At 36.0% G+C, this 25,033-nt stretch overlaps 1 protein-coding gene across 5 annotated transcripts in view; it reads right to left on the bottom strand.

Annotated features, from left to right (window-relative positions):
* Positions 1-1,109: 1,109 nt before the first annotated feature.
* C6H12orf50 (chromosome 6 C12orf50 homolog) overlaps positions 1,110-25,033 on the bottom strand; it is a 36,551-nt gene continuing 12,627 nt past the window's right edge. For 3 of the 5 annotated variants that reach the window (XM_032345593.1, XM_032345592.1, XM_032345589.1), the window contains exons 4-13: positions 14,582-14,740; positions 13,362-13,439; positions 13,166-13,279; positions 11,156-11,266; positions 9,883-9,990; positions 8,406-8,522; positions 6,865-6,969; positions 6,395-6,598; positions 4,477-4,569; positions 1,110-1,347 (exon numbers count right to left, since the gene is read on the bottom strand). In XM_032345593.1, coding sequence (XP_032201484.1) covers positions 1,322-1,347; positions 4,477-4,569; positions 6,395-6,598; positions 6,865-6,969; positions 8,406-8,522; positions 9,883-9,990; positions 11,156-11,266; positions 13,166-13,279; positions 13,362-13,439; positions 14,582-14,740 — 1,115 coding nt within the window. In that variant the 3' untranslated portion in view covers positions 1,110-1,321. The remainder of the gene's footprint in view (positions 1,348-4,476; positions 4,570-6,394; positions 6,599-6,864; positions 6,970-8,405; positions 8,523-9,882; positions 9,991-11,155; positions 11,267-13,165; positions 13,280-13,361; positions 13,440-14,581; positions 14,741-25,033) is intronic. The other 2 variants (XM_032345590.1, XM_032345591.1) reach the window with 2 other exon arrangements.

Below are 25,033 nucleotides of genomic sequence, written 5' to 3'. Positions count from 1 at the left end.
GATATTTTGCTGGCACAGTTTCCATTTCTGACCACTCTATTTGTGAAAACAAAAGGACTGTATCCCCATGTTCCTCAAAGTGGGTAGACAGAGCACCATTAGAAGCTAGAAACTAGGACTTACTACTCCACAAGCTGGAATCAAATCTATAAAATGTTTTAAAAATAAAATATTTCTAAACTTACACTCTGATGAACCCCCCCATAATATCGAACAAGAGGTGACTAATAACCACAAGATGCATGTAAACATAGACAAGGTGTCCCACAGTCTTAGTGAAATTCTGAGCTTTAGTAAACTCAGAAGTATAAATGCTACAGACTTACAAAAACAGCATTTGAAAGGTTAATCACATATATTGCTGTCATACTGGTCTTTGAGTTTGAAGAATAAATTCTTAATTTTAAGTTCTTGTTTCAGTCACTCTGCAGATGATTTTTTTAGAACTCATTAAAAATATATTATTCTAAACAAGTGCAAAAGACATGGAAATAAGTTTTCAAATGATATCTCTCAGTTATAAGCATTAATACTTCTAGAGTTACTTAAAGCCTTAAAATCTAGTACTTTTGAGACATCACATTATTAACTCACTTTTTTCCTTTTACACATCCTTTTCTTTAATACGAACATATAATTTTTCTGTTCTTGGTAAGAAAATGTTTATTTTTCTGTTTTGAATCTCACACGTCTCAGCAGATAGGTTTTGTAGTTGCCAATTAAAAGACATTGTTCAGCACTCCTCCGCATAATAAACCAATCTTTTTTTCCTTTTTACAACACATTGAAGTGTATTTCTATTGGAATTCCTATAACATTCTCATCACCAAACTATAACCCTGAGACTTCATTGAATTTGTTCACTTTATCTGTTATTATCACTGAGGACCTAGCTTAAAAATCTAGGTTAAGAAAGAAAATGTGAGGTTTCTTCTGTAAAGAATATTGCAAAACAGAGATCAAAGACACAGTTTCACTTCTCAATCTGTGCAGTCTAACTCAGTTTACAATTAGAGAATGATTTTAATTGTCAAACTTTTAAATTTTATTAAATGTTTGCGGCAATGCATCGAATGAATTCCAGACCTATATAAATACACAGGCAGCTGTTTGTAATTTGCATTTTTATCAGTTTTGAAAGAGCACAATGTACTTCCTGCATCTTATTTTCAGAATTTGCATTTTATCATCTTTGGCTACCCAGTATATAGTATGGAGTACTTGAATATCTCATTCTTTGAATTTTCATTTTTGATTGTAAATCAGATGATATCTGGCACTTTTTTCTTTTCTCATTTTTCTCTTCTCTCAACCTCCAGATTTACTTGCTCCCATTTCTTCTTGGCTCTAATAATAAAGCACACAAAATACTTAAATTATTTTCTTTTGGGGCATTCTTCAAGATACCGATGTTCTGAATTTCTTTGGCTAATTGCTTACCGTACATCTAAAGGCAAAACAAAACCCACATTGTTTTAATTCATATATTTTCAAAACGCTATTCAAAAGAATTCAAAATGCTATTCAAACTAATTCCATTTCTTTCCAACGCTTATTGTGTTTTGAATTTGGATGGAGGGATGAAAAAGGATGGAAATGAGAGTCCATATAAGGCTGTACCTTAGTGTACTCAGAATGAACAGAATCAATGTTGCATCCTACAGACAGGCACCTCCAGTCACACCAGCTATATCCTTATCGGAAAGGACACGTGGCCCCAAGGGAAGGCTGAGATCTCTAATCACCTTCAGCTCCTTTCATTGGTCCCCACACATTTTCCTCTCCTGCTGCATTATCCTCATAGCATCAGACATTTTCCCAAAAGGCTCTTCTCGCCCATTTACACTTCTATGGCCTTCGCTCTGAGATATTCCTTAGTGGAAAAGACTAGTGGCAGCTTGTGCTTTCTGCCTCCTCTCTCCAGCAGTCCATCTGTCCACTGGGAAATGGGAAATGATGAAATCGCTCCTCCACGCCCTAGCAGGAAGTGTAGGGGGAGGAAACACAAGCTAATCTTTCTCTAGCCTGATGATGACAAGAACAATTGGAAAGGATAGGAGTTTAGGGGTTACAGATTTCCCAGTCAAAAGCTCACGGTAAATAAGAAAATGATCTTTATAATTCTTTTCAATTTCTTGAACCTAAGTCCCTATTCTGCCTGATGTAGAAAACTTATCTGGTCCTTTGCACGTAAACTTAGTCAAATTCAGTGATTTCTTAGTTATTTCACATTTATATTTCAACCACATTCAGATTTGAAATTCTTTCTCGGGATTTCTTTTCCTCCCTCTCCCATCTCCCTCTGCTTATGTAGATTTCTGGGGTTGGAACAGGGGAGAATGGTTGCTGCTTTGTGATGGCTAGGAAAAGAATATTATCTCAACAGTCATGGGTTGGGTCTTTAACATGGCTTGGGTCTAGTGCTGATGAATGGTGGCCCAGATAATATAACCTAAGGTTTCTCAAACTTTAATGTGCATCTTGATCATCTGGAGAACTTGTTAATATGCAGATTTTAATTCAGTAGGTCTGCTATGGAGATTCCACATTTCTAACAAACTCCCAGGTGATATCCTTGCTGGTTCCCCTCAGACAATACTTCAAGTCACAAGTGACAAGTGGATGATTTGGGTTATAATCAGCCCCCTAGCAGAGCAGTCTTTTGAGATTCTGATTGAGTCCTCCCCGCTGATAGGACCCAACCACAAAGGCCATCTTTCTAGTGCTGTGCTTTCAGCCCCAGCCAAGAGGCTTTGGGTAGACCAGCCGGCCCTCTCCCAGGAACTGACTCTCACTTGAAACTCACAAGGATATGTGATGCCTTCCCAAGCAAACCTGAGGCTTGGGAATCCCAAGAGGCTGTCTCCAGCCCTCTCTCATGTTAGACATGACTTGCTCCCCCCACTCCCACAAACACATGGCATTGATAAATTCTCTCCAAAGCTTCTTTCCCCTGTCTGCATCTGGGACATGCAATGCAGATCCTCCTTATGCTCAGAGTATCATAAACTTCAAAGGGAAATCCATCCCTGAGTTTCTTCCCCTGGGCCCTGGCACAACTAGAGGTGATAGAAGAGCAGAAGGGGACTTGTCTGGAATAAGTGACCCTACACTGTAGCTGGTCGCTTGCTGCCTCTCCGTGCCCTCCTCTCATTCTACACATTGGACCAAAGAAGTGCTTTTATAAGCTCACATCCCCTGTCACATTCCCTTTCCTGGGCCATACATGGATGGTACATGTTTTATGCCCTGAAGTGACCCCCTTCTTCCCCCAAATCCTTCTGTAATTCATGTTCAACTCCCTGGGATGAGAAAGGAGAAGGCTGTTGGGATACAAAAGCAGTCACTGGGAGAGGAGCAGGGGTGAGGGGTGAATCCTTAAATACTCCAAATAATGTCACACTCACAAGGAAAGCATGGGAGAAAAAGATGCAGCTCAGGAATTTGTAGTTTTATCCAGGATTTCTACCAATGTTCATTTCCCCCAAAATTAAGTGCAATCACATGTGAAAACCCACAGAAAGCTAAGAGAAAATATAGTCAGTGAAATAGCATGGCAGCAGCGTTCTCTTAAAGAGTACAATATGATTTGGAAAGAAATGGGAAAAGAAAAGAAAAGCAACTGACTTTACAGTCAAAGTATGAGTTTTGAGAAATACTAAAGATCTCAGCTGTTTTTGTTTTTGGAAAGTGGACAGTTTCTAATCTGGATATCCTTGGGTTCATTCTGGGAAGCTCTTGTATAAAAGTTTATGGATTTCAGATGATTCTGGAAGTTCTAGGCTAAAGATGTAAGTAGGAACACTGTATTTAGAACTTTTTTTTTGAAAGGTTCCTTTTTGTGGAGTAATTGAAGCCATTTTATCCTGTATAGTTTTCCAAACCTACTGTGCCAACCCTAGGATAAACTTGGAGAAGACATTAAGGTTTTTAGCAAAAGAACCACCTGATGTCAGATCTCCTTCAAACCTCTACCCTGGGGAGGTTCCCAGGATTCCCATATTCTCCCAGAGAACAGAGCACAACAAGGGAGACACCATAGTCACTCAGAACCTCTTGGTCTGGAAACTTCATCTTAGGTGCCCTGTTGGTCTACACCAGCCAGTATTTGTCCATGGTGGATATAGTAAGGCTTTAATATTTTGTGTCCAAATATAGTTTTATATATTTGCTTTGTAGTTCAACAAAAAATGAATTTTAACATATAATTGCTGCAACTGTTAAGCTTTAATCTAAGGTGAGAAGTATATCAAAAAGATTTCTGATAACATAAAAATAGGCAAAGGAGACCACAATAAAAGAAAGTAAAATTAAATTGCTAGTAGACAAGATATCTGCTAAACTCCAAATAACTGTGTTTGTAAATATCATGAACATTTCTTAAATTTTTCTTAAATATGTTTCCTGATCTTACAACTTAAAAGCTTGTCATTCATTTTTTAGAATGCTACATTAAAATTACTAGTAAATATTTACCTGTATATATCTTTTCAGTTTTTGAATATGTTTTTGAAAAAGGAATTCTTTTTCGCCAGGCTGAACCATTATATGATGTTGACGTATATTTATCTGAGAAAAAAGGAAGACAGGAATTAAATATTTTATAACTTCAAAATCGTATTCCAAGAATATCTCAAAGTTATAAAGATCTCAGAGGTGAAGCTGTTCTCTAAGTAACTTACTTTAGCATTTCAAAACTAAAGCATCAGGGACCCAAGTGAGTTTATTAAGACCATTTTATGATGGGGCACCTGGGTGGCTCAGCTGGTTAAGCCTCTGCCTTGATAGGCTAAGGTCATGATCTCAGGGTCCTGGATGAGCTCTATATCAAGCTTCCTGCAGTGGGGAGTCTGCTTGTCTCCCTCTATCCATTTGCCCCCAACCCCCGCTCGTGCTCTCTATCAAATAAATTTAAAAAAAAAAAAAAGACCATTTATGTTATCATTGAACATGGATGGTTCTGTACCTCTTAATTGGCTGTCCAATTCTTCAAATAAGGCTCTCTCCCATGAGTCTAAGCTATACGTGAGAGTATGGTATCTAGATGTGACCAAAATATTTCATTGTCTTGCTTTACCATATAATTCTGCTAATGCTTATAGAAGAAAGAAGAGAAAGAAAAAAAGACCTGGAAGTTTCCACCAATTCCTTTTCCCTTCCATGAAGTAACTCCCATGATGGCAGGGAATATTCTACCATAGTGAATGTGCTGTCCCAGGAAAACAAAGCCTTGATATACTACTTGGTTCTTTAATATCTACTTTCCTCTGACAACTGTATATTTGAACTATTGTCTAACAATGTTGAATTTGTGTTTTTAAGTATTGCTATGCAGCTACAATTCTCAAAGCATGGTTCATAATAATACTAAGAATTTATCTGCTTTTTTTCCTGTGTTAACATTTGCACTAATAGTGCAAAAGCAATAGTGAGCATAATTTAAATCCAGACACCTTAACACAAATCCAGACAGCCATTCACTGCCAGTAAAATAATAATAAAATAATAGTAGTAATACATAAGAATATTTCATCCAAAAATATCCTTATTTTTGTATATAAGCCCATATACCATTTTATTCTAAAATAGAAGAAATACAATTTAAATAAAGCTAACTTCTATTTAAAATATAAAAGAAAGGACCTAAGAGAGACATTGAATTTTTATTTATGTTTCAGAAAGTACAGAGCATTCAGAACTCCACAAACTAGTCTGTGAACACAGGAAAATAGAAGCATGAAATCAGAGGGAATTAAGTTGCTCATGTTAAGTTGAGAGAATTGAAACCCAACTTCAAAAGAGCAAAATTCATCTGAAACAGGAAGAAAAGATGTAGTTCCCTCCTCCTTAGTGGCCTTGTACTTAATGACATATACTATGACTTAGCCTGTTACATGATGAAATGATTTAGAAGCAATCTGTGCATGGTGGGAGAAATGAGAGGTTGTCAAAAATACTGCAGTTAACCCCCAAACTAACCCTTCCAGAAAGCAATCATGAAGGCTTAAGGATAAGCCAGGGCACTAGCCTGAGAGTGATGGTTGAACAACACAGTTAGTGGAACGAGAAAATGTCAACCATTTGAAAACAATCCTTAAGAGTGAAATAAAGCTATCCAGGGGGAACAAAGGGCAGTGCTGTGAGACAAAACTCTAGGGAGGTTCAGTGTCTCGTTGTCTGCACCCAACACGTTTTCTAACATATCCTTTAAACCATGTGCACTCCTGCTCATGGAAGAAATCCTCTCCCCAGTTTTCTAAGACGTCCTGGTGTGGTGATGGCCTGGAAACAGAAGAGGAGGATGGGTAGCGATGAAGATTAATTGGACCATCACGTAATTCCCTGGGGATGCAAACCACGGACATGAGCAAACGACATAAAGAAAGAGCTTTACCTGGACAAAGGTTGAATTTGGGTTCCTTGTTAACATCGACTTTACTGTAGGACCCGCTTGTGGGCCTGCTGCGGGGGGGTGCACTCAGTGAGACAGTCCTGATAGCATCTCTCTGAACGTGGATATAGGATGCGTTCTCAGCATTTCTGTTTTTATTATTGCGATGGTAACTCATTTTATTTTTGGGATTTGGGGCCTGTACTGCTGTAAAGGAGAGGGGGAAGGGAGTGAGGGCCAAAACAAACTGGTATCATACCCATAAATAACATACTGCAGGTTAAATGTTTGACAGCACTATGGAAGGCAATGTGTGCTAAACGAACTAAATTGATAGAAGTTGGGTTGACATCTAAAACAGCATGTTGCACAACAGTAATTTGTTTTTCAGGTAGGAAATATTAATTTATATTTAATTTCTTAAATTCATTTCGAATTATAGTTTAGAAATATCAGATATATAGATACTTTACCTCTCCGCATTCCTGGGCCAGGAAAATTCTTTGGTTCATCATAAATCCATTTTCTTTTTTTCACACCTTTAAAGTGAGGCTTCCTCACTGGCTGGACATCATTCACTTGAAGAGATACAAATTTTTACAGTTTTTAAAAGAGATGCTTTCATCTGAACATTACTGTAGGTGATAATTACATATCTGTGCATTCAACATGTCAAGCCAGAGAAAAAAATAAATGCACTCCTCTAATACTTTACTTTCTAGAACAAAGGGTGACTTATTTCTTAAAGCAGTGCCCCCTCCCCCCAAAAAAATCTGTCCTGGAAATTGACTGATGAGAAAACTTTCAATATGTAGCATTCCTCAGGGATAAAACGCTCTTTCCCAAAGGAATGTGTAGATTGTTTAAAAGACTATAAAATTACATTCCAAATATAATTTATCTCATTGTGTTATTTTTTAAGTAGTTTTAGAATTGTTATTTTGAACATAGATCTACTTCTTAAGAAATTGGATTAGTGTAAAATACATTTAGTGAATATTACTTTATTCTCTTAAGTTTTAAGAATTTGAGTGTTTTGTTAGTTTTGGAGAAATAAGACTAAGTAGTCAGAATTTGTAAGTGCTAAGATCACTAAATTAATCGCTTTCTTACTGGCATGTTTTTACATTGAAAGGTTTATATACAAACTCAGTTTTCTAGGAATTTATAAAGGACATTTCTGCAGAGAATCTTAAAGCCATCTAGTAGACAGGTGCACTCATGACTTCTCTGTGTGGAGATCCTGAACATGAATAAGTAACTATTGCACAGAGAAAATGAACAAGTTCACTATGTAGATTACATTAGCTGTCTCTAGTGGACTAATAAATCTGTCTTTGCCTTAGCTCTCAAGATCAGTTTCAGCATTAAATTTGAATTCTGAATCACCACCTCCTCTCCAAATATTGTGTTCCACCTTTACTCTCAAGCCCCCACTTCTAGGATTTGGAAACCATATTTTTAACAAATGTCACCAAACTGAGGTTCTTAGGAGTAAACCATCATGGTTTCTTTCAGGGCCTGGTTGGGATCCAAGAACATTACTGGGACTCAGGAAATGAAATAAAGGAAAGAAGGAAGGAAGGAAGGAAACAGAAAGGAAGATTCATGAGTCTTAATTGTATCAAGAGAAGTAGCTTAGAATACTGAATGGCATGGAGAAGCCAAATCATGAAAAATAATCCAAAACATAATAAAAAATGTCAGTGTTTCCCATGTTGCATTAAATTAAAAATGCTATACTAAATACTAATGAATCTTCCGAGAAGGTAGTATATTATTAATTTTAATACCTAAATTAAACTAGTGGGAGTGTGTATAATTTACTAGGACCTACATCACAATTCATTGTCAGAGTTAGTAGAAGAATAATTGTTTTTAATTCTTAATCCTGAATAATTTTCAAACCATCATTTTTTCTTTCTTTTTAAAAATTCTATTTCAAATAAGCAAAACAAATCCATGATAAGACAAATATATCTAAGGCCAAAAAGTGATAGAGCTAATGTCTCACTTGAAGAGGGGTCCTCTCTGCACTTCATACTGATATTCTCAGTAGCATTTAATACATGCGTTGTAGGTACTAGTCGGGTAGTTAGGGAACGCTTTGGATGAGGACTGTCCGTGTTATCTTTTAAAGCAAATTAAGAAAATAAAATGTCAATATTAGTAAAAGAAGCTTTCAGTTGGCATTTCACTTTTCAAACATTATATGATGGGCATACCTCTTTAAAAATATATATATGTATTTTAATTTTTACAGTTCATCACTGAAATTCCCTAATCCCTACCATGAGTCCTCCAAATTTGTCACTAACAAAATATTAAAAATCCAAGCTACAGACATTATCTTCAACATATAAATTATGTATTTGTGGCAATATTTTAATACCTTCATATAAAAGAATCAGAAGTTTATTAATTTTAAATCAAATGTGCTTATTTAAATTAAGGTTCCAGGAATAATTCAGATGTAACAACTTTCATGTGTTCTATGCTTTGGAGCAGGACAGCCCAGCAGAGCGTTATACAATGATGGAAATTATCTCAGTTTGTACTGTACAAAATGATAGCCGCTAGTCTCATGTGGATATTGAACACTTGAAACATGGCTAATGCAACTGAAGAGCTGATATTTTTTTAGTTTTATTTCATCTTAGTTTAAATTTAGACAGCCAAATGAGAATTGTAGTAACTGTTACTAGTGTAGTAAGAATTTTGTTGGTTTTTTTTGTTTTTGTTTTTTTGATAGATTGGGCAAAGTGTTTCCATCTCTGAGAGCAAGGAAAAGAGACTTACATGTCATTTCCCATTGATCATAAGTGCCTTAACCTATTCTCAAGAACATTTATTTAACGGTGGGGAAAATGGTAGCTGAAATTAGTATTTGGATGGAGAATATGTAAAGCCCTCTAATTACAGGACAGCTATACAGTTAGTCTGAGAGAACTGCCTAGCAGAGAGGTACCAACCAGGGGATTCTAAGAATGGTGTAAGGGGAATCTAAAACTGTAAAGGATGGATTTTGTTATCCTATCTCTTGATTATTCACAGACTTGTAATAATTATAAAATGGGGAGGTCATAGACATCATGAGATTAATACTCTTCACAGTCTTCACAAACAAATCTCCCTAAGAAAATTCAATCACACTGAGAATTTGGTTGGAAAAAGAAACTAAAGAGGACTTGGTTTTACTGTTTAACAGAACCAGTAACAGTAGAGATAGCAAGACTCCTAGAAATTACGGAGTTCAACAGGCCAGTATTTTAGATAAGGAAACTGAAACTAAAAGAGATGGTCTCAGGGTCAAACAATAAGGGACAGACCAGGACTAAAACCTTAGAGTTTCTGACTCCTGTTCACTGTATTCAATGCATATTTTTATTTATTATCTCACCTCTTCTATTGGTTTCTACAAGTGTCGAGTTTTGTATTTAACATACCTATCCAAATTATGAATGGATTAAAATTATAGGATGATTCATTACCTTTATTATTTGAACATTTTGATATGGTGATTAACTTCTCTTCTGTTAAAGCTTCATTTTCATCCACTCCAAGAAATATGATCCTCTGTGGAACATAACAGTCACCTCCTATGACAATACCTTATGGTCAGTGGCCATGGTGGCAGAAAGTTCTACAGAACTATCATCCAACACAAGATTATCCTTTTCTACAGTATACCTTTTTCCTGGTTTTATTTAAATGCTTCTCAGTGATAACCACACACATCACCACACATATCACATGTGCTTAGATTAGAGTATGTATGCTTACATAGAGATAACTCCAAAGAAATTCACATAGTCAACACAATTTTCCTTTAACATATATAAATCTTTACTTCTACCCTTTACCATCCTTCAGAGTTACTCAGAGTTAGTATAGTTTAGTCTTCAGTATAACATCTTCAGATATAGGAGAGCAATTTTTATGCTCCTAAAAGTTCTTCTCTTTTCCAAGATAAATATCCACAATTGCTTTTTATACTACTTGTATACGTAATTTCCAGATTCTTCATCATACAAGTTACCCTAACATAAAATATGTTTCAAGTAACCTTCTTTTAAAATGACACACTCATGTGGACTACCATTACAGAAATCAGTAGAACTAGTATAATAATAGTTAACATTTATAGAGCATTTTCTGTATGTCAGACACTACTGAGAACTTTAAATGACTTACCACATTTAATTATCTTCCTATACTACTCCTGATAATTCAGTGTGAGTTTACCTGAGTTTTTGGTAACTGACACCCAATACTGAATCATTTTTAAACCATGTGGCCAACAAAAAACACTTATTTTTCTCTTCACAATCTGTATCTTGTCAAGTCTTTCCCAACTTGAAGAAACTCTACCATTAATGTCTTGAACTTAAACGCAAGATTTTATGTGTATCACAGTTTGAGTTTCCCTTGTTAAATTTGGCTCTTTCATCCAGCATATTAATGTCCAGTCATCTATAAATTCTATAAAAATGTCTCCATTCATCCACTCATTTGATTGTTTAAACATAAAATCATTTATTCTACAAATATTCACAGAGTGCACATAACATGTCTGACATTCTCCTATAGTGATTCATCTACAGCAACCGATTACCTACAATTCCAGGCCTCAAGTTCCTTACCCAAAACCAACAATAAAAATGTCCAAAAGATTTTGAAAAAATGAAATTAGTTATGAGAGGAAATTCAGACTCATTTATTATATGGCGATACGTTCAGAATCAACCAGGAATAACAACTCACCTCCATTTTCAAAAGCGGCAATGTCAGTCCTTGGTTTCCTATCCAATGATGCTTTTATCTCACCTTGCCTTTCAAATAGGCTAAATTTTGTTGGAACTGTAAGACCATCCCCTAAATTTTTTTTTTAAATTAGCAAAGGAAAAAGAAAAGAAAATTACCCAGGAGCCATAGGCACTTATATAAGTCTAAAGTAGAATTCATGATGATAGTATAAAGTCAAAAATTAATATAAGTATTATTTGTATAGTTATATGATGAACTGTAAACTTATAGGAATTTTAAATAAATTTTGTAATTATCAAGAAAATAACAAACAAGCAAGTTTACTTACCTATGTGGATTATTTATTAAATGGCAATTTAAAATTTTAAATAATCGAACATTATTATGTATGTATAATATATTTAACTTATTTCATGTGTTCTTCATATGATGAACTTTATATTTCTTTTGATTGTATCTATTTATCATGATCAAATTGAGTGATAAGTATGAGTCTACCACTGACAAATGATAATTATACTGTCAGAATTAAATAATTCTTAGTGTTTTTCCTAGACATCTCTAGATAATTTTCTTCTAAAACTATTAAAAGCAGAATAAGAGAGAGATGATAATCTAAAGTACCATATGATACTATATTGGATTCTAAATCAGGAAAAAGTTCATTTCGCCGTGAAGGACACTGATGGTACTGCTGGTGAAATTTATTTCAAAAAATCCTGTAAATAATATGGTATAGTGGTAATTTCCTGATTCTGATATTTATACCAATATGAGAGTTATGTAGGGGAATCATATCTGCAACTTACTCTTGCACAAAGTGTTTAGAAAAAAACATAGTGTGTATATTTAGAGAAAGAAAGAGTGAAAAATTGAATGTGTAAAATACTAACATTTGGGGAAATCTGGTGAAGGCTATCATGAATTAACTGAAATTATTTAAAAACAAAAGAATTTTAAAACCAAAATATAAAGTGAAAGTACGTGTAATTATCTTTCTAATCTACCTTTTTTATATTTCTTGCTAACTTGTTTTGTTTTCTTTTGTCCTTGTCTAGTTAATGTGGGCAGTGTGCCCTTCTCTAGCTAGGGTGCCCACCTCTCTGCTGTCTTGCCAGTCATTCCAACATCTCATGGTCTGTTGCTGCCACCTACCGCCATATCTTTAAATAGTTTGCCACATATGTACTTGAAGGGCAGGCATTTTACTTTTGATCCTCTACTTCATTATACCCTCATCTTGATGTTGGGAGATTCCCCCAACTATCTTTTTTTTTTTATTACTTTTAGGGAGAGAAAAGGATTCAAATCTCCTCCTGCAGCAAAACTTTTCAGCTCATCCTAGTGGCAAGACAGCTGTATAAACTTGTGGCATCCATGGATTTTCACTGAGTTTCTGGTTTTATATCCAGAAAATAATGTATTTATCTTGACTTCAAGGGCAGATTGTTTACCAACATTAAAATAAGATTCACCAAAACACAAGACCCATGAAAGGCCCAGCCTTGGAATCATCCACCTGCATTGCTTCTGAAATTGCCTGGTGTACAAAAGGTACTCATTTAATGAACAAATGTATCCTTGTTCTGCCACTAACATCATTCTCTGATCTCCCTTTTGTCCTTCTAGGGCTAGGTTGTCCTTTCTATTCACAGAGAAAAATATGCACCTATTTCACAGGGAGATTTATTTGCAAAGAAAAATAATGGTAGAAGCAAGTTATTTACAGAATGACTTGCGTGGTCAGGGCGGGGGTCGGGGGGAAGTGCCACCATGCGCCTATGAAGCTTATTTGTTCTTTAGCTCCATGAGGAAAGCTTAATGACATTAACTGCAGCTTTTCTTATTAAATATAGGTCATCTGATGAAAGCACTTCCTCCTCATTCTCAATTCTGATGTATTATTTATCATTTAACTCTAGTTACATCTTACTAAATAATTCACAGCCTATCACACCAAGTATCTCTTAACACAGCACCTTGAAGTGCTGTCTTTTCACTCCTTACCTTCTTGCAATTCACTGCCATTTTCCAAAGGCTTTTCTATTTCTTTGTCTGCTGTAGAGGCTATGCTTTTTGATGATGAAATATCTGGAGGAGTATGGAATCTGTAGTATTCACCTAATCTCCCATTAGAAAAGTAGGAGGTTAGTGTGTTTGTCATATCAAGCATTTAAAAACCCACAAATGTTTGATTTCTTACCAGATTTGTAACACATCTCCTTTATCGCTCTTTTTTCTTCAATCTCTTCAGGAGTCTTTGTCCATAAACTGGAAGCATCTATAGGATATATATTTTTTTAAGTAAGTTGTCCAAAGACAAATAATATGAAAATATATAAATCAGAATGAAAAACCCCAGATGTTATTCACATGGATTTTTTTTTAATTTTTAAAATCAATAATTTGCATACTGGTAAATGTCTCGAGTTACTATATTTCATGTATTAGAAAAATCAGTTTTCTTGTTGATCTTCTGGGAGGAAGTGGTGATGCAACATGGGGGCTTAAGTGGGTAGGAGAAGAATAAAGGAAACAAGATGGGATTGGGAGGGAGACAAACCATAAGTGACTTTTAATCTCACAAAACAAACTGAGGGTTGCTGGGGGGAGGGGGTTTGGGAGAAGGGGGTGGGATTATGGACATTGGGGAGGGTATGTACTTTGGTGAGTGCTGTGAAGTGTGTAAACCTGGTGATTCACAGACCTGTACCCCTGGGGATAGAGTATTATGCCTCCATCAGAAAGGATGAATACCCAACTTTTGTAGCAACATGGACGGGACTGGAAGAGATTATGCTGAGTGAAATAAGTCAAGCAGAGAGAGTCAATTATCATATGGTTTCACTTATTTGTGGAGCATAACAAATAGCATGGAGGACATGGGGACTTAGAGTGGAGAAGGGAGTTGGGGGAAATTGGAAGGGGAGGTGAACCATGAGAGACTATGGACTCTGAAAAACAATCTGAGGGTTTTGAAGGGACGGGGGGTGGGAGGTTGGGGTACCAGGTGGTGGGTATTATAGAGGGCACGGATTGCATGGAGCACGGGGTGTGGTGCAAAAATAATGAATACTGTTATGCTGGAAATAAATAAATTTAAAAAAAAAAAAAGAAAAAAAGAAAAATCAGTTTAAGTAACTGTACAACTTTAAATGAAATGTATCTCCCAGCCATCATCCAACAAAAACCCTCTAATCCAAATGATCATAAGCATGTGTAGACATAGAACAAATTAGAACATAATGAATTGAATATACTTAATAATATTCTATCTATTTTCTTACCAAAATCTACCTAACATATTGTTATGAACCTCTCACAGTTAAAAAAAAAAAAAAAGTAAAAAAAAAAAAAAGTAAAAAAAAAAAAAAAGTAGGACTTTTGAGTGTGCATTGTAAATTTGAGAAAAACCTTACTAACCATTTTGTTCATCTCCTTCCTCCTCTTCGTCCTCAAAGTTAGTTTTTAAAACTAGAGGATGGTGAATGGGTCGTGATATATTCTCCTGAGGTTTCAGGGGTTCCTGACTCTGGGTCAGGGGTGGAATTCCTTCCTGACTCTCTTTCTGTGGTGTGATACCTACAGAGGAAATGCAAAATTTCAGTCTTTTTAAGATACGTTTTATGTGCATGTTCAGTGATCAACAGTGTCTTCATTATTAATCTAATAAATATCAACATTCTGCCTGGAAGGTGCAGAAAACGTACTAATTCATAGATTTTTAGATAGGAATTATAACCATGACTTGGCATATCACAATTTTGGTGTAAATGCGAAGTGACCATAAGTATTACTGTATTCTTACATTGATTGTACCTATGGAATAAGAGTAAATTAATCACTTTACAACAAATTAACAAAGACAAATTCAAATAAAGCATAGCTTATAATGGCAAAGTATATATGCCCAAAAGAGGAAAACCTCCAATGGTTCTAGTTTTGCATGATTACTTGGAAGTGAGAAAGAATGATACTTTCAGATTTCTCTGTTGGCTGCACATTGGTTAAACTATCCAAAGCTCTGGGTCATATTTAAATGTCCTGTAACTTTAAAACTAGAAAGCAATTAATAGAAAAATTTAGCAAACACATGAATCTTCTATTATCACTAATTCGATCCCCTTTGTTTACTAAATGAGTAGTTACCAAATTTGGCTAATTATCAGAATCAACTAAAGAAATTATTCAAGACAGGGGCACCCGGGTGGGTCAGTAAGTTAAGCATCTGCCACTGGACCAGGTCGTGATCCCAGAGTCCTGTGATCAAGCCCTACATCGGGCTCCCTGGTGAGCGGGGAGCTTGCTTCTCCCTCTTTCTCTGCCCTTATCCTCCCGTCGTGATCTCACTCTTTCTCAGATAAATAAATAAAATCTTCAAAAAAAGAAATTTAAAACATCTTTTGGGTCTCTGTTTTCTGTACTTCGATTTAGCAGGTCTGGATTAAAGCCTGAAAGTCTAATTACATTTTTAAATTTAAAAAAAAAAATTTTTTAACTCTTTATTTAACAGACAGAGATCACAAATAGGCAGAGAGAGAGAGAGAGGAGGAAGCAGGCTCCCTGCCGAGCAGAGAGCCCGATGTGGGTCTCGATCCCAGCACCCTGAGATCATGACCTGAGCTGAAGGCAGAAGCTCAACCCACTGAACCACCCAGGCGCCCTAATTGCATTTTTTAAAAGTCTCAGGTAATTATGAAATCAGCCCCATTTGGAAACCACTACCCCAAATGAATGATCATCTAACTAGGGCCCTGGGTTATAGGAAATCTTTAGGTGTGCTAGTCCAATAATTTGAAACCAATGAATCCTATTCCAGAAACTTAATTTCCACATTTATTTTTCCCCTAAAGCTGGTTAGCCTAAGAACAGGCTTGAGTTCACAATAGCCTTCTCTCCACTTTGTATAATAAAGGCCCTTCATTCATGCGAGAATATACTAGAATACACTGCCCAAAAGACAAATCCTCCTTTATCGATGAACCAAACTACCTCAAACCTGTAGGGCTTTCTCCTTCACCTTAATTTGTACACATTTCTACCAGGAGAAAATCATGATGTGGTAGGCAGAATAATGCCCCCCTAAGGATGCCCATGTCCTAAATCCCCAGAACCTATGTATATGTTATATGGGAAAGAGGAATTAAGGCTGCAGGTGGAATTAAGACTTCATCAGCTGACCTTAAAAACGGCAGATTGTTTGTTCTCAGTTATCCAGGTGGGGCCCAAGGTAATCAGAAGGGTCTTTACTAATGGAAGAGAGAGGCAGAGGAAGAGAGCCAGGAAAGTGGTGTGAACGTGGAAGCTCTGTCAAGTGATGCAATGTCAGGAGGACTTGACTTTCATTGCTGATTTTGAAGATGGAGGAGGGAGGATTTGAACCACGGAATACGGAAAGCCTCTGGCAACTGGAAAAGGCAAGGGAACGGATTCTCTCCCAGAGTCTTCAGAAGAAATGCTGCCTTGGAGGCAGCTTAATTTTAACCCAGAGACGTCTGCTTGAAATTTCTAAACTACAGCTATGAAATAACAAATGAGTTGTTGAAGCCACTTGGTCACTGGTAATTTGTTCTAGCAGTAACAGAAAATGAATACACAAGGTATTAGAAAAAGTGCTATTGGGGTCCATGTTGGAACATTCTAAATTCAAATGCATAGTAGAGTATGTAGTACTGAAGAAATTTGGTTGAAAATTTTTGCTTCTTCCACTTCTGAACTGTTGTTAAAGAATATATAAATCTCAAGGGGAAAGTCTCTTGCCATCAACGGAAGGAGCGCGCTAGTAAAAACTCAAAAGGAAAAACATGCCTTTAAATAAAGCTTTTTAGCTATTCTCAGTATATATTCTCAAGACTTGTCATTAGTTTCAAAAATAAGCTGAACATTCAAGAGTAAATTTTAGAGTCACATTTTTAGAAGTTTCCTTGAGGTATAATTCGTATGCCATGTATTTACCACATGAATATAATACAATTCAGTAGTTTTTAGTATTTTCACAGAGTTATGCAACCATTGCCATAATCAATTTTAGGACATTTGATCACTCCGAAGAAGAGCCCCATTCCCATTAGTAGTCTTCCAAATACCCCTAATCTTACACAATCCCTGATATACTTTGTCTCTATGGATTTGCTATAAGTGGAATCATACAATATCTGTTTGGTCTTTTGTACTTGTCATCTTCCACTTACCATAGTGTTTTCAAGGTTTATCCATGCTGTCACCTATAGCAATACTTTATTCCTTTTTTTATCCAAACAATAATCCCTTGTCCAGATATACCATAATATTTTATCCACTCATCAGAGGATGGATACAAGTTTCTACTCTATTTCATTAATTTCTGCTTTAATATTTATTATTTTCTTCCTTCTGTTTGTTTTAGGTTTACTTTGGTCTTTTTCCAGTGTCTTAAAGTATAAAGTTAGGTTAATTTGAGACCATATTTTAAAAAATAGGTATTATAATTATAAAATTTCTTCTTGATACAGTTTTGCTTGAATCCCATGAGTTTTAGTATGCTGTTCCTTCATTTTCATTCATCTCAAAGCATTGGCTAATCTTCCTTATAATTTCTTGGTTGGTTATAGATATGTTGTTTAATTTCTACATATTTGTGGATTTCCCATTATTTTTTTCTCTTAGTGATTTCTATTTCCATTATGTTTGGAGAACATGCATTGTATGATTTCTATAATTCCAAATTTATTAAAGCTTATTTTATGGCCTAATATATAGTTTATCCTGGATACTGTTTCATTTGCACTTGAGAAATAAGTGTATTGTTATCGTTGCAAGGAATAATATATAGATGTCTGTTTGGTTGTGTTATTTTATAGTTGCTCAAGTCTTCTGTTTCCTTGTAGTTTGTAATTGTTTGCATAGGGTATCTTTTTTCATTCTTCGCTTTCAACTTATTTGTTTATTTAAATCTAAAGTGTATCTTCTACAGATAACATATAGTTGAATCCTTATTTTTAATCTGGTAATGTCTGCCTTTTTATTGTATTTTAATCAAATCACATTCAATGTTATTATTGATATAGTTGAATTTTTATCGGTCATTTTACTTGCTGTATTCTTTTTTGTTCCTCCATATTTTTTAGTGTAACATTTTAATTATTTTTATGATTTTTCCATATTTTTAAAGGTATCTTCTGGGGAGTTGCTCTAGGACTTACCATATAGTTCCTAACTTTGCAAAATATACTTCAGATTTATATTATTTAATTCCTGCTAGAGATAATAAGGTTATTCCTATCTAGCTCTATTCCTTCTTCCACCCCTCCCAATTTGTGCTGCTGTTGTTCTATCTACATGTGTTACAAACCCAAAAATACATTGTTATATTACTTTAGTTTTGTATTTTTTAAAGAAGCTGAGAGAAGGAAGAGAAAATGTGTATCTATAGGGTTTGTTATATTAACCTTCTTATTTATCATTCTTGATTCTATTCATTTATTCCTTTGGATTTGAGTCACCACCTGGTATCATGTCCTTACCATAATATAGGTTTGCTCTCAGATGCCTCCTTTAGATGCCTCCTTTCTAACATTTAGAAATGTAATATATTTGGCAATAAGAGCATAAATGTTACAGACTCAAAAATACAATTATATACAAATGCAAGTGTGTATATATATATATATTTTTTTTCCTTTCAGTACTTTGAATATGCCCTCCTACTGCCTTCTGGATTACAACATGTCTGAGAAATCAGCTGTTAATCTTGCTGAGGTTCCTTTATATGTGACTAATCATGTTTATTTTGTTCTTTTCCAAAACTTGCTTTTGTTTTGGGCATTTAACCTTTTAACTATGATGTGTCTGGATGCATATATCCTTGGACTTATCCTACTTAGAATTTGTTGTTTCTTGAACATGTAGATAATATTTCTCATCAAATTTAGGGAATTTTCAACCATTATTTCTGTTTTCTCTCTTTTTCAGACTGTATAATCTCTATTCTATTTTTAAAGTTTGCTGATTCTTTTGTCATCCCAAACCTGTTGAGCCCTTTAATATTTTTTTCAGTTATTATACTGTTCAGTTTGTATCTATTTATTGATATTCTCTATTTATTGAGACATTGTCATTATACCTACCTTAACATCAAGCATGGTTTTCTGTATGTCTTCAAACATATTATAACTGCTTAAATTATGTTTGCTAGCTCTAACACCCAAGCCATCTCAAGGCATTTTGTTGCCTACATTTATTTCTTGTGTATGGGTTACACTTTCTTGCTTCTTTGTATGTCTCATAAATTCCTATTCATTTTTTTTTTAACTGGACAGTTTGGACAATGTATTGTAGCAACTCTGGATCTTGATTTCTTACCCCTAGCCTCAGGATTTTTGTTGTTTGATTTTTAATATTTTAATGACTTCGTTGAACTATTTTTTAAAAAATCTCTTTTCCTCCCACAGTTTGCAGCACCTGATGTCACTCCTCAGAGGATGCAGGCTGGATAAATCCATGGATGACAATGGTTCCACCAGTACTCTCTTTGTCTCGTTCCCTGGTTTCTCTGTTAAGCTATCTACCTCTGTTGGTTTCACTCCCAGCTGTCAGACTCCATTACTTGCGGGTTGATTCCTCTGTTGTTTCCATCAGTCCACTGGGGCATAAACTGCTTCACCATTTGATTCAGTTAAGTTCTGATCCCTTTGCAGAGGTAGTCTTTGAGGCCAATCTTTCAAGTATGTTCCAATCTCAGGACAGCTCTTCTTAACCCTTCCCTTGGTTGTATTTGGTCAACTCTTATCTGGTCTATCGTTTAGCTTGTTGCTCTCATGGAGCTACCAGTCTCTTCATCACTGCTTACCCCCAAACTCTCCACTGTTTTCTAGAATGCCATGATAAACTTCCCCATACTCTGTTCTGTTCCAGATAAATTCAGATCTCTTTTGGAGAGCTTCAGAGTTCTCTGCCCCTACAGCTTATCTCTCTTGCTCAAGCAAAACCTCATTGCCATTATTGGGAACAGGGACAGTCACTCACTTCTCTTGGAGTGATACCCCTGCTTTATAAGCAGGCACTGGGCAGGGTTGGTAACCTCTGATATTTATGGTTTGCCCCTTTCTGGCAGTTGGGCTTGTTATTCTCTGCCTGCTACCTCTGTAATGGAACTTCTGCTCTATGAGTAGTCCTGGATAGAAGACCCAGAACTCTTAGCCTCTCTTGCCTGAAAAATACAGTTCTTCAACATGAAGCTGTAAGTCCTAGCTGCCTGCTCCTCCCAGGAAGATACCATAGTCCCCAGTAGGGAGGTGGAGGTAGAGTGCACCCTGTGTTCTTGGCTCAACCCACATAGAGTAGAACTTCTTTCACACTGTACTGGGGGTGGGAGAGGAGTGGGTGGTTACTCGAATACCACAGACAGGCTGTTCTTTTTTTGCTTTTTAAAATAAGATTTTTGTGAGAGCACAAGTAGAGGGAGCAACCAGCAGGGGGAGAAGCAGGATCCCCACTGAGCAGGGAGCTCAATGTGAGACTCAATCCCAAAATTCCAGGATTATGCCTTAAACTGAAGGCAGGCACTTAACTGACTTAGCCACCCAGGCATCCCAAGATTTGTTGTTCTGATATTTAATAGATTTTCCTTTCTTTCTCTCTTTCCTTCCTTTCTTTCTCTTTTTATTTCTTAGTGAGTGAGAGAGAGAGACCACGCTCAAGTCCGGGGCGTGGGGCAGAAGGAGAGGGAGAGAGAAAATCTTAAGTAGGCTCCACACTGTCGGCGCTGTATATGGAGCCTGATGGGGGACTCAGTTTCATGACCCTGAGATCATGACCTGAGACAAAATCAACAGTTGGATGCTTAACTGAATAAGCCACCCAGGTGCCCTGAATAGATTTTTTAAATAAATTCTTGCTTTGTGCCCTTAGGACAATTTCCAGACACTTTACTTTTTGTTTAATATATAACTTGCATCAACTATTACTGTTTAACTGAGGAGTATATCTGTAAAGCTCCTTATGATACATTTTTGAACATCAACCTACAATCACAATTTTTTAAATTCAGGTGTAATTATTTACAGGACTGCCAAATTATTCATGCTATCTTAGAAAAAACCCATGCATAAAAAATATTTTGAGGGGCACCTGGGTGGCTCAGTGGGTTAAGCCGCTGCCTTCGGCTCAGGTCATGATCTCAGGGTCCTGGGATCGAGTCCCACATCGGGCTCTCTGCTCGGCGGAGAGCCTGCTTCCTCCTCTCTCTCTCTCTCTCTCTCTCTGTGCCTGCCTCCCTGCCTACTTGTGATCCCTCTCTGTCAAATAAATAAATAAAATATTTAAAAAAAAAATATTTTGAAATTATTTTCTTCCAATTGAGTGTTATTCCATCGGGTAGTTAAAACCCATTTTATCAAATAATGTTGTGAAATGTTATTAAAATCAGGCCTTACTTTATTTCAGCTTATAAAATATTAACTATCTCCTCACTCTCTTAGAAAAGTTAGGATAATATGCTAGCTCTCGATATTACTTTTAGCTATATGCCTTTCTGTTTCATAAACAGATGGGAATAATTTTGATCATTAGCTCATTAATAGATACCTTTCCAATAAAAGTCTACTCTTATGTGCAGTAATTATTTATCAGCGGCATAATTATGTTGTTTTAATAAATTATGTATTAATAATAACTGTAATAATAACAATCCTAAGGAAATATGTTTTAAAATGTGTTAGTGACTATGAGATTTCATAGTGTGGAGCCTTACTGTCATAGAAAATAAAACAAAAATTTAGATTTCAACTTATATGTACATTTTTATTATACTTAAATGTGATAGGTGGATCAATAAACTCAAGCGTAAAGATACTAGTTTAGGATAAACATGTGAAAGAGTAGGGGTGCCTGGGTGGCTCAGTTGCCAAAGCATCAGACTTTGGCTCAGCTCATGATCTTGGGTGATGGCATGTACCCTCATGTCAGGCTCCCCAGTCAGAGGAGAGTCTGCTTCTCCTTCTCTCTCTGCCCCATCCGCCCCTCATGCACTTGTGTTCCCTCTCTCAAAGGAATGGACGAAGTCTTAAAAAAATTGTGAAGGAAGAAAATGAAAATAGTAGTTTTAAGAAAAGGAAAGTTTTCTTTTAATTTTTAAAGAAACGTTTAAAGTATTTATTACCCTTTGAAAACTGTCAAATATAACACATGTACAGAAGTGCGCACAAATCATAAAATATGCAATGTAATGAACATCACAAAGTCAACACTTATGTCAAGAAGTAATAGTTCCTGTCTTCAGCACTTTATATCACTTTCCTTCTCCATTGTCCACAATAAGTATCTTCATCCTGATTTCTAATAATCACTTTGTCGTTTTTCTTAGAGCTTCACTACTAGGTCTGCATCTCTAAAACTAAAGCTTAATTTTGCTTATTTTTTAAAGATTTATTTATTTAATTAATTTTTTTTGACAGAGAGAGAGAGAGATTACAGGTAGGCAGAAAGACAGGCGGGGGGCGGGGGAAGCAGGCTCCCCGCTGAGCAGAGAGCCTGATGTGGGACTCAATCCCAGGACCCTGAGATCAAGACCTGAGCCGAAGGCAGAGACTTAACCCACTAAGCCACCCAGGTGCCCCTAATTTGGCTTATTTTTGAACATTTTATAAATGGAATCAGGAGTATGTGTTCTTTTTTCTGTCTTCCATCTTGCAACATGTTAACTCTGAGATGCATCCTTGCTTGCGTATTTCTTTTATTCATTTATTTTCATTACTTTATAGTATCCATTGAATGAATGTGCCACAATTTATTTATATATCACGCTATTATTGAACATATAGGTTATTTCAAGCCTTTGGTCATTACCAAAAAAAGGTGCCGTGAACATTCTTTTACATGTATTCAAGTACACATGGGAATGAATTTTTCTAGGATATATGCCTAAAAAACAAAGTTGGTTGGCCTAAATTATGTCTAACTTTTTCTTGATGAGATCACACTAGACTGTTTTTCCAAGTGCCTGTTTCAGTTTAAACTAACTGCAGTGCCCAAGAATTCCTAATACCCTTTGTTTTACCAACAGTGGGTAGATTTAAACTTTTTGCCAAGATAATGGGTGTGCTTAGTATCTCAAAGTGACTTCCTTTTGCATTTCCTTGATTACTAATAAATTGATCACATTTTCATTTGTTGGTTGACATTTGGATTTCTTATTTTTCAAAATCTTGTTTACGCTTTCTCGACATGTCCTAGCACAGTGGCTCTCAACCAGAGATGATTTTACTCCTTTCCCCTAGGAAACATTTGGCAATGGCTGGGTGTATTTTTCGTTGTCACAATTAGGAAGATGCTGTTGCCGTCTCAAGGGTAAGAGCCAAAAATGCTGCTAAACCTCCTATAATGCGTAGGATAGTCCCCATCGACGCTCCTAACACCACCTCACCGCCACCACCGCAAAGAACTATCCAGCCTGAATGCCGATAATGCCTAAACAGAGAAACCGGTTTCATTAGGTTCTCCAGATTCTCTGTCTTTTGATTTTTCTTCAAATATTGAATTCAAGTCTTTGTTGCAGTCATGTAACAACAGATGCTGCAGATATTTTCTTCCCTTCTATGGCTTTTCATTCTTCAGTGGTGTTTTTGGTGAATACAAATTTTTATTTTTTTTATTTTTATTTTTTTTTAAAGATTTTATTTATTTATTTGACAGACAGAGATCACAGTAGGCAGAGAGAGAGAAGGAAGCAGGCTCCCCGCTGAGCAGAGAGCCTGATGTGGGGCTCGATCCCAGGACCCTGAGATCATGACCTGAGCTGAAGGCAGAGGCTTTAACCCACTGAGCCACCCAGGTGCCCCACAAATTTTTATTTTAATGTATCCAAATTTATACACCCTTTCTTTAATAGTTAATACTTTTTGTGTCCTTATTGCCTTCTGAAACCTTTAAAGATTGACCTTTTATATTTTGGCTTATAATTTACCTAGAATTGATTTTTATCTTTGGTGTCAGAGGAATTCATTCTCCCCTCATTAACTGAAAAGATCATCCTTTACCTATTGATCGGAGCTGTTATAAATCAGGTATCCATCTCTGCAGGGATCTCCAGCTTCTCACTCTATTCCATTTGTTAATTTGGCTAGCCCTTGGTGAATAGGACACTCTTCTAATCTCTACCACTCTGTAGGCCCTGATATCTGGTTAAACAAGTGCTATCATTTTCTTGTTCTTCAAGCAGACTTGACTGTTCTTGGCTCTTCGAATTTCTACATAAATTTTAAGACCCATATGAATTTGGATTGAGATCATTTTTAAATTTTAAAAAACATATAATGAGTATCAAATCATATGGCAATTAAATTTTAATTGCGAGGTGTCAATATTGATAAAATGTTGGAACTTTTGCAACTATTTAAATTTATGATGAGTCTAATCAAAAATGTTTTAAGGAGGGGTGCCTGGGCGGCTCAGTGGGTTAAGCCTCTGCCTCCGGCTCAGGTCGTGATCTCAGGGTCCTAGGATCGAGCCCTACATTGGGCTCTCTGCTCAGCAGGGAGCCTGCTTCCCCTATCTCTCTGCCTGCCTCTCTGCCTACCTTTGATCTCTGTCAAATAAATAAATAAAATCTTTTTTTAAAAAAAAATGTGTTTTAAGGAATAGTTCATCAAAAATAAAGACCAAAGTTCATTATACCTTTCCATTGAGGGTATTAAAATATACCTCAGAAGAAGAAAGTTACAGTATAGGAAAAACAGCATATATAGTGATCAGAAATTATCCAGTTAAAATATGGAACAAATAATTCAGGTGAATTTCTTGGTAATCAAGCAATGCAAAAAAAAACAAAAAACAAAAAAAAAACTTCATAGAATTTACCTTCTCTAATATGGTTAAAACAATGGTGTGCTAAGAGTTTTG

The sequence above is a fragment of the Mustela erminea genome, chromosome 6 (assembly GCF_009829155.1).
Source record: "Mustela erminea isolate mMusErm1 chromosome 6, mMusErm1.Pri, whole genome shotgun sequence".
Classification (NCBI taxonomy): Eukaryota; Metazoa; Chordata; class Mammalia; order Carnivora; family Mustelidae; genus Mustela; species Mustela erminea.
Note: the sequence above shows the minus strand (reverse complement) of the source record. Positions and strands in the feature narration are given on the sequence as shown.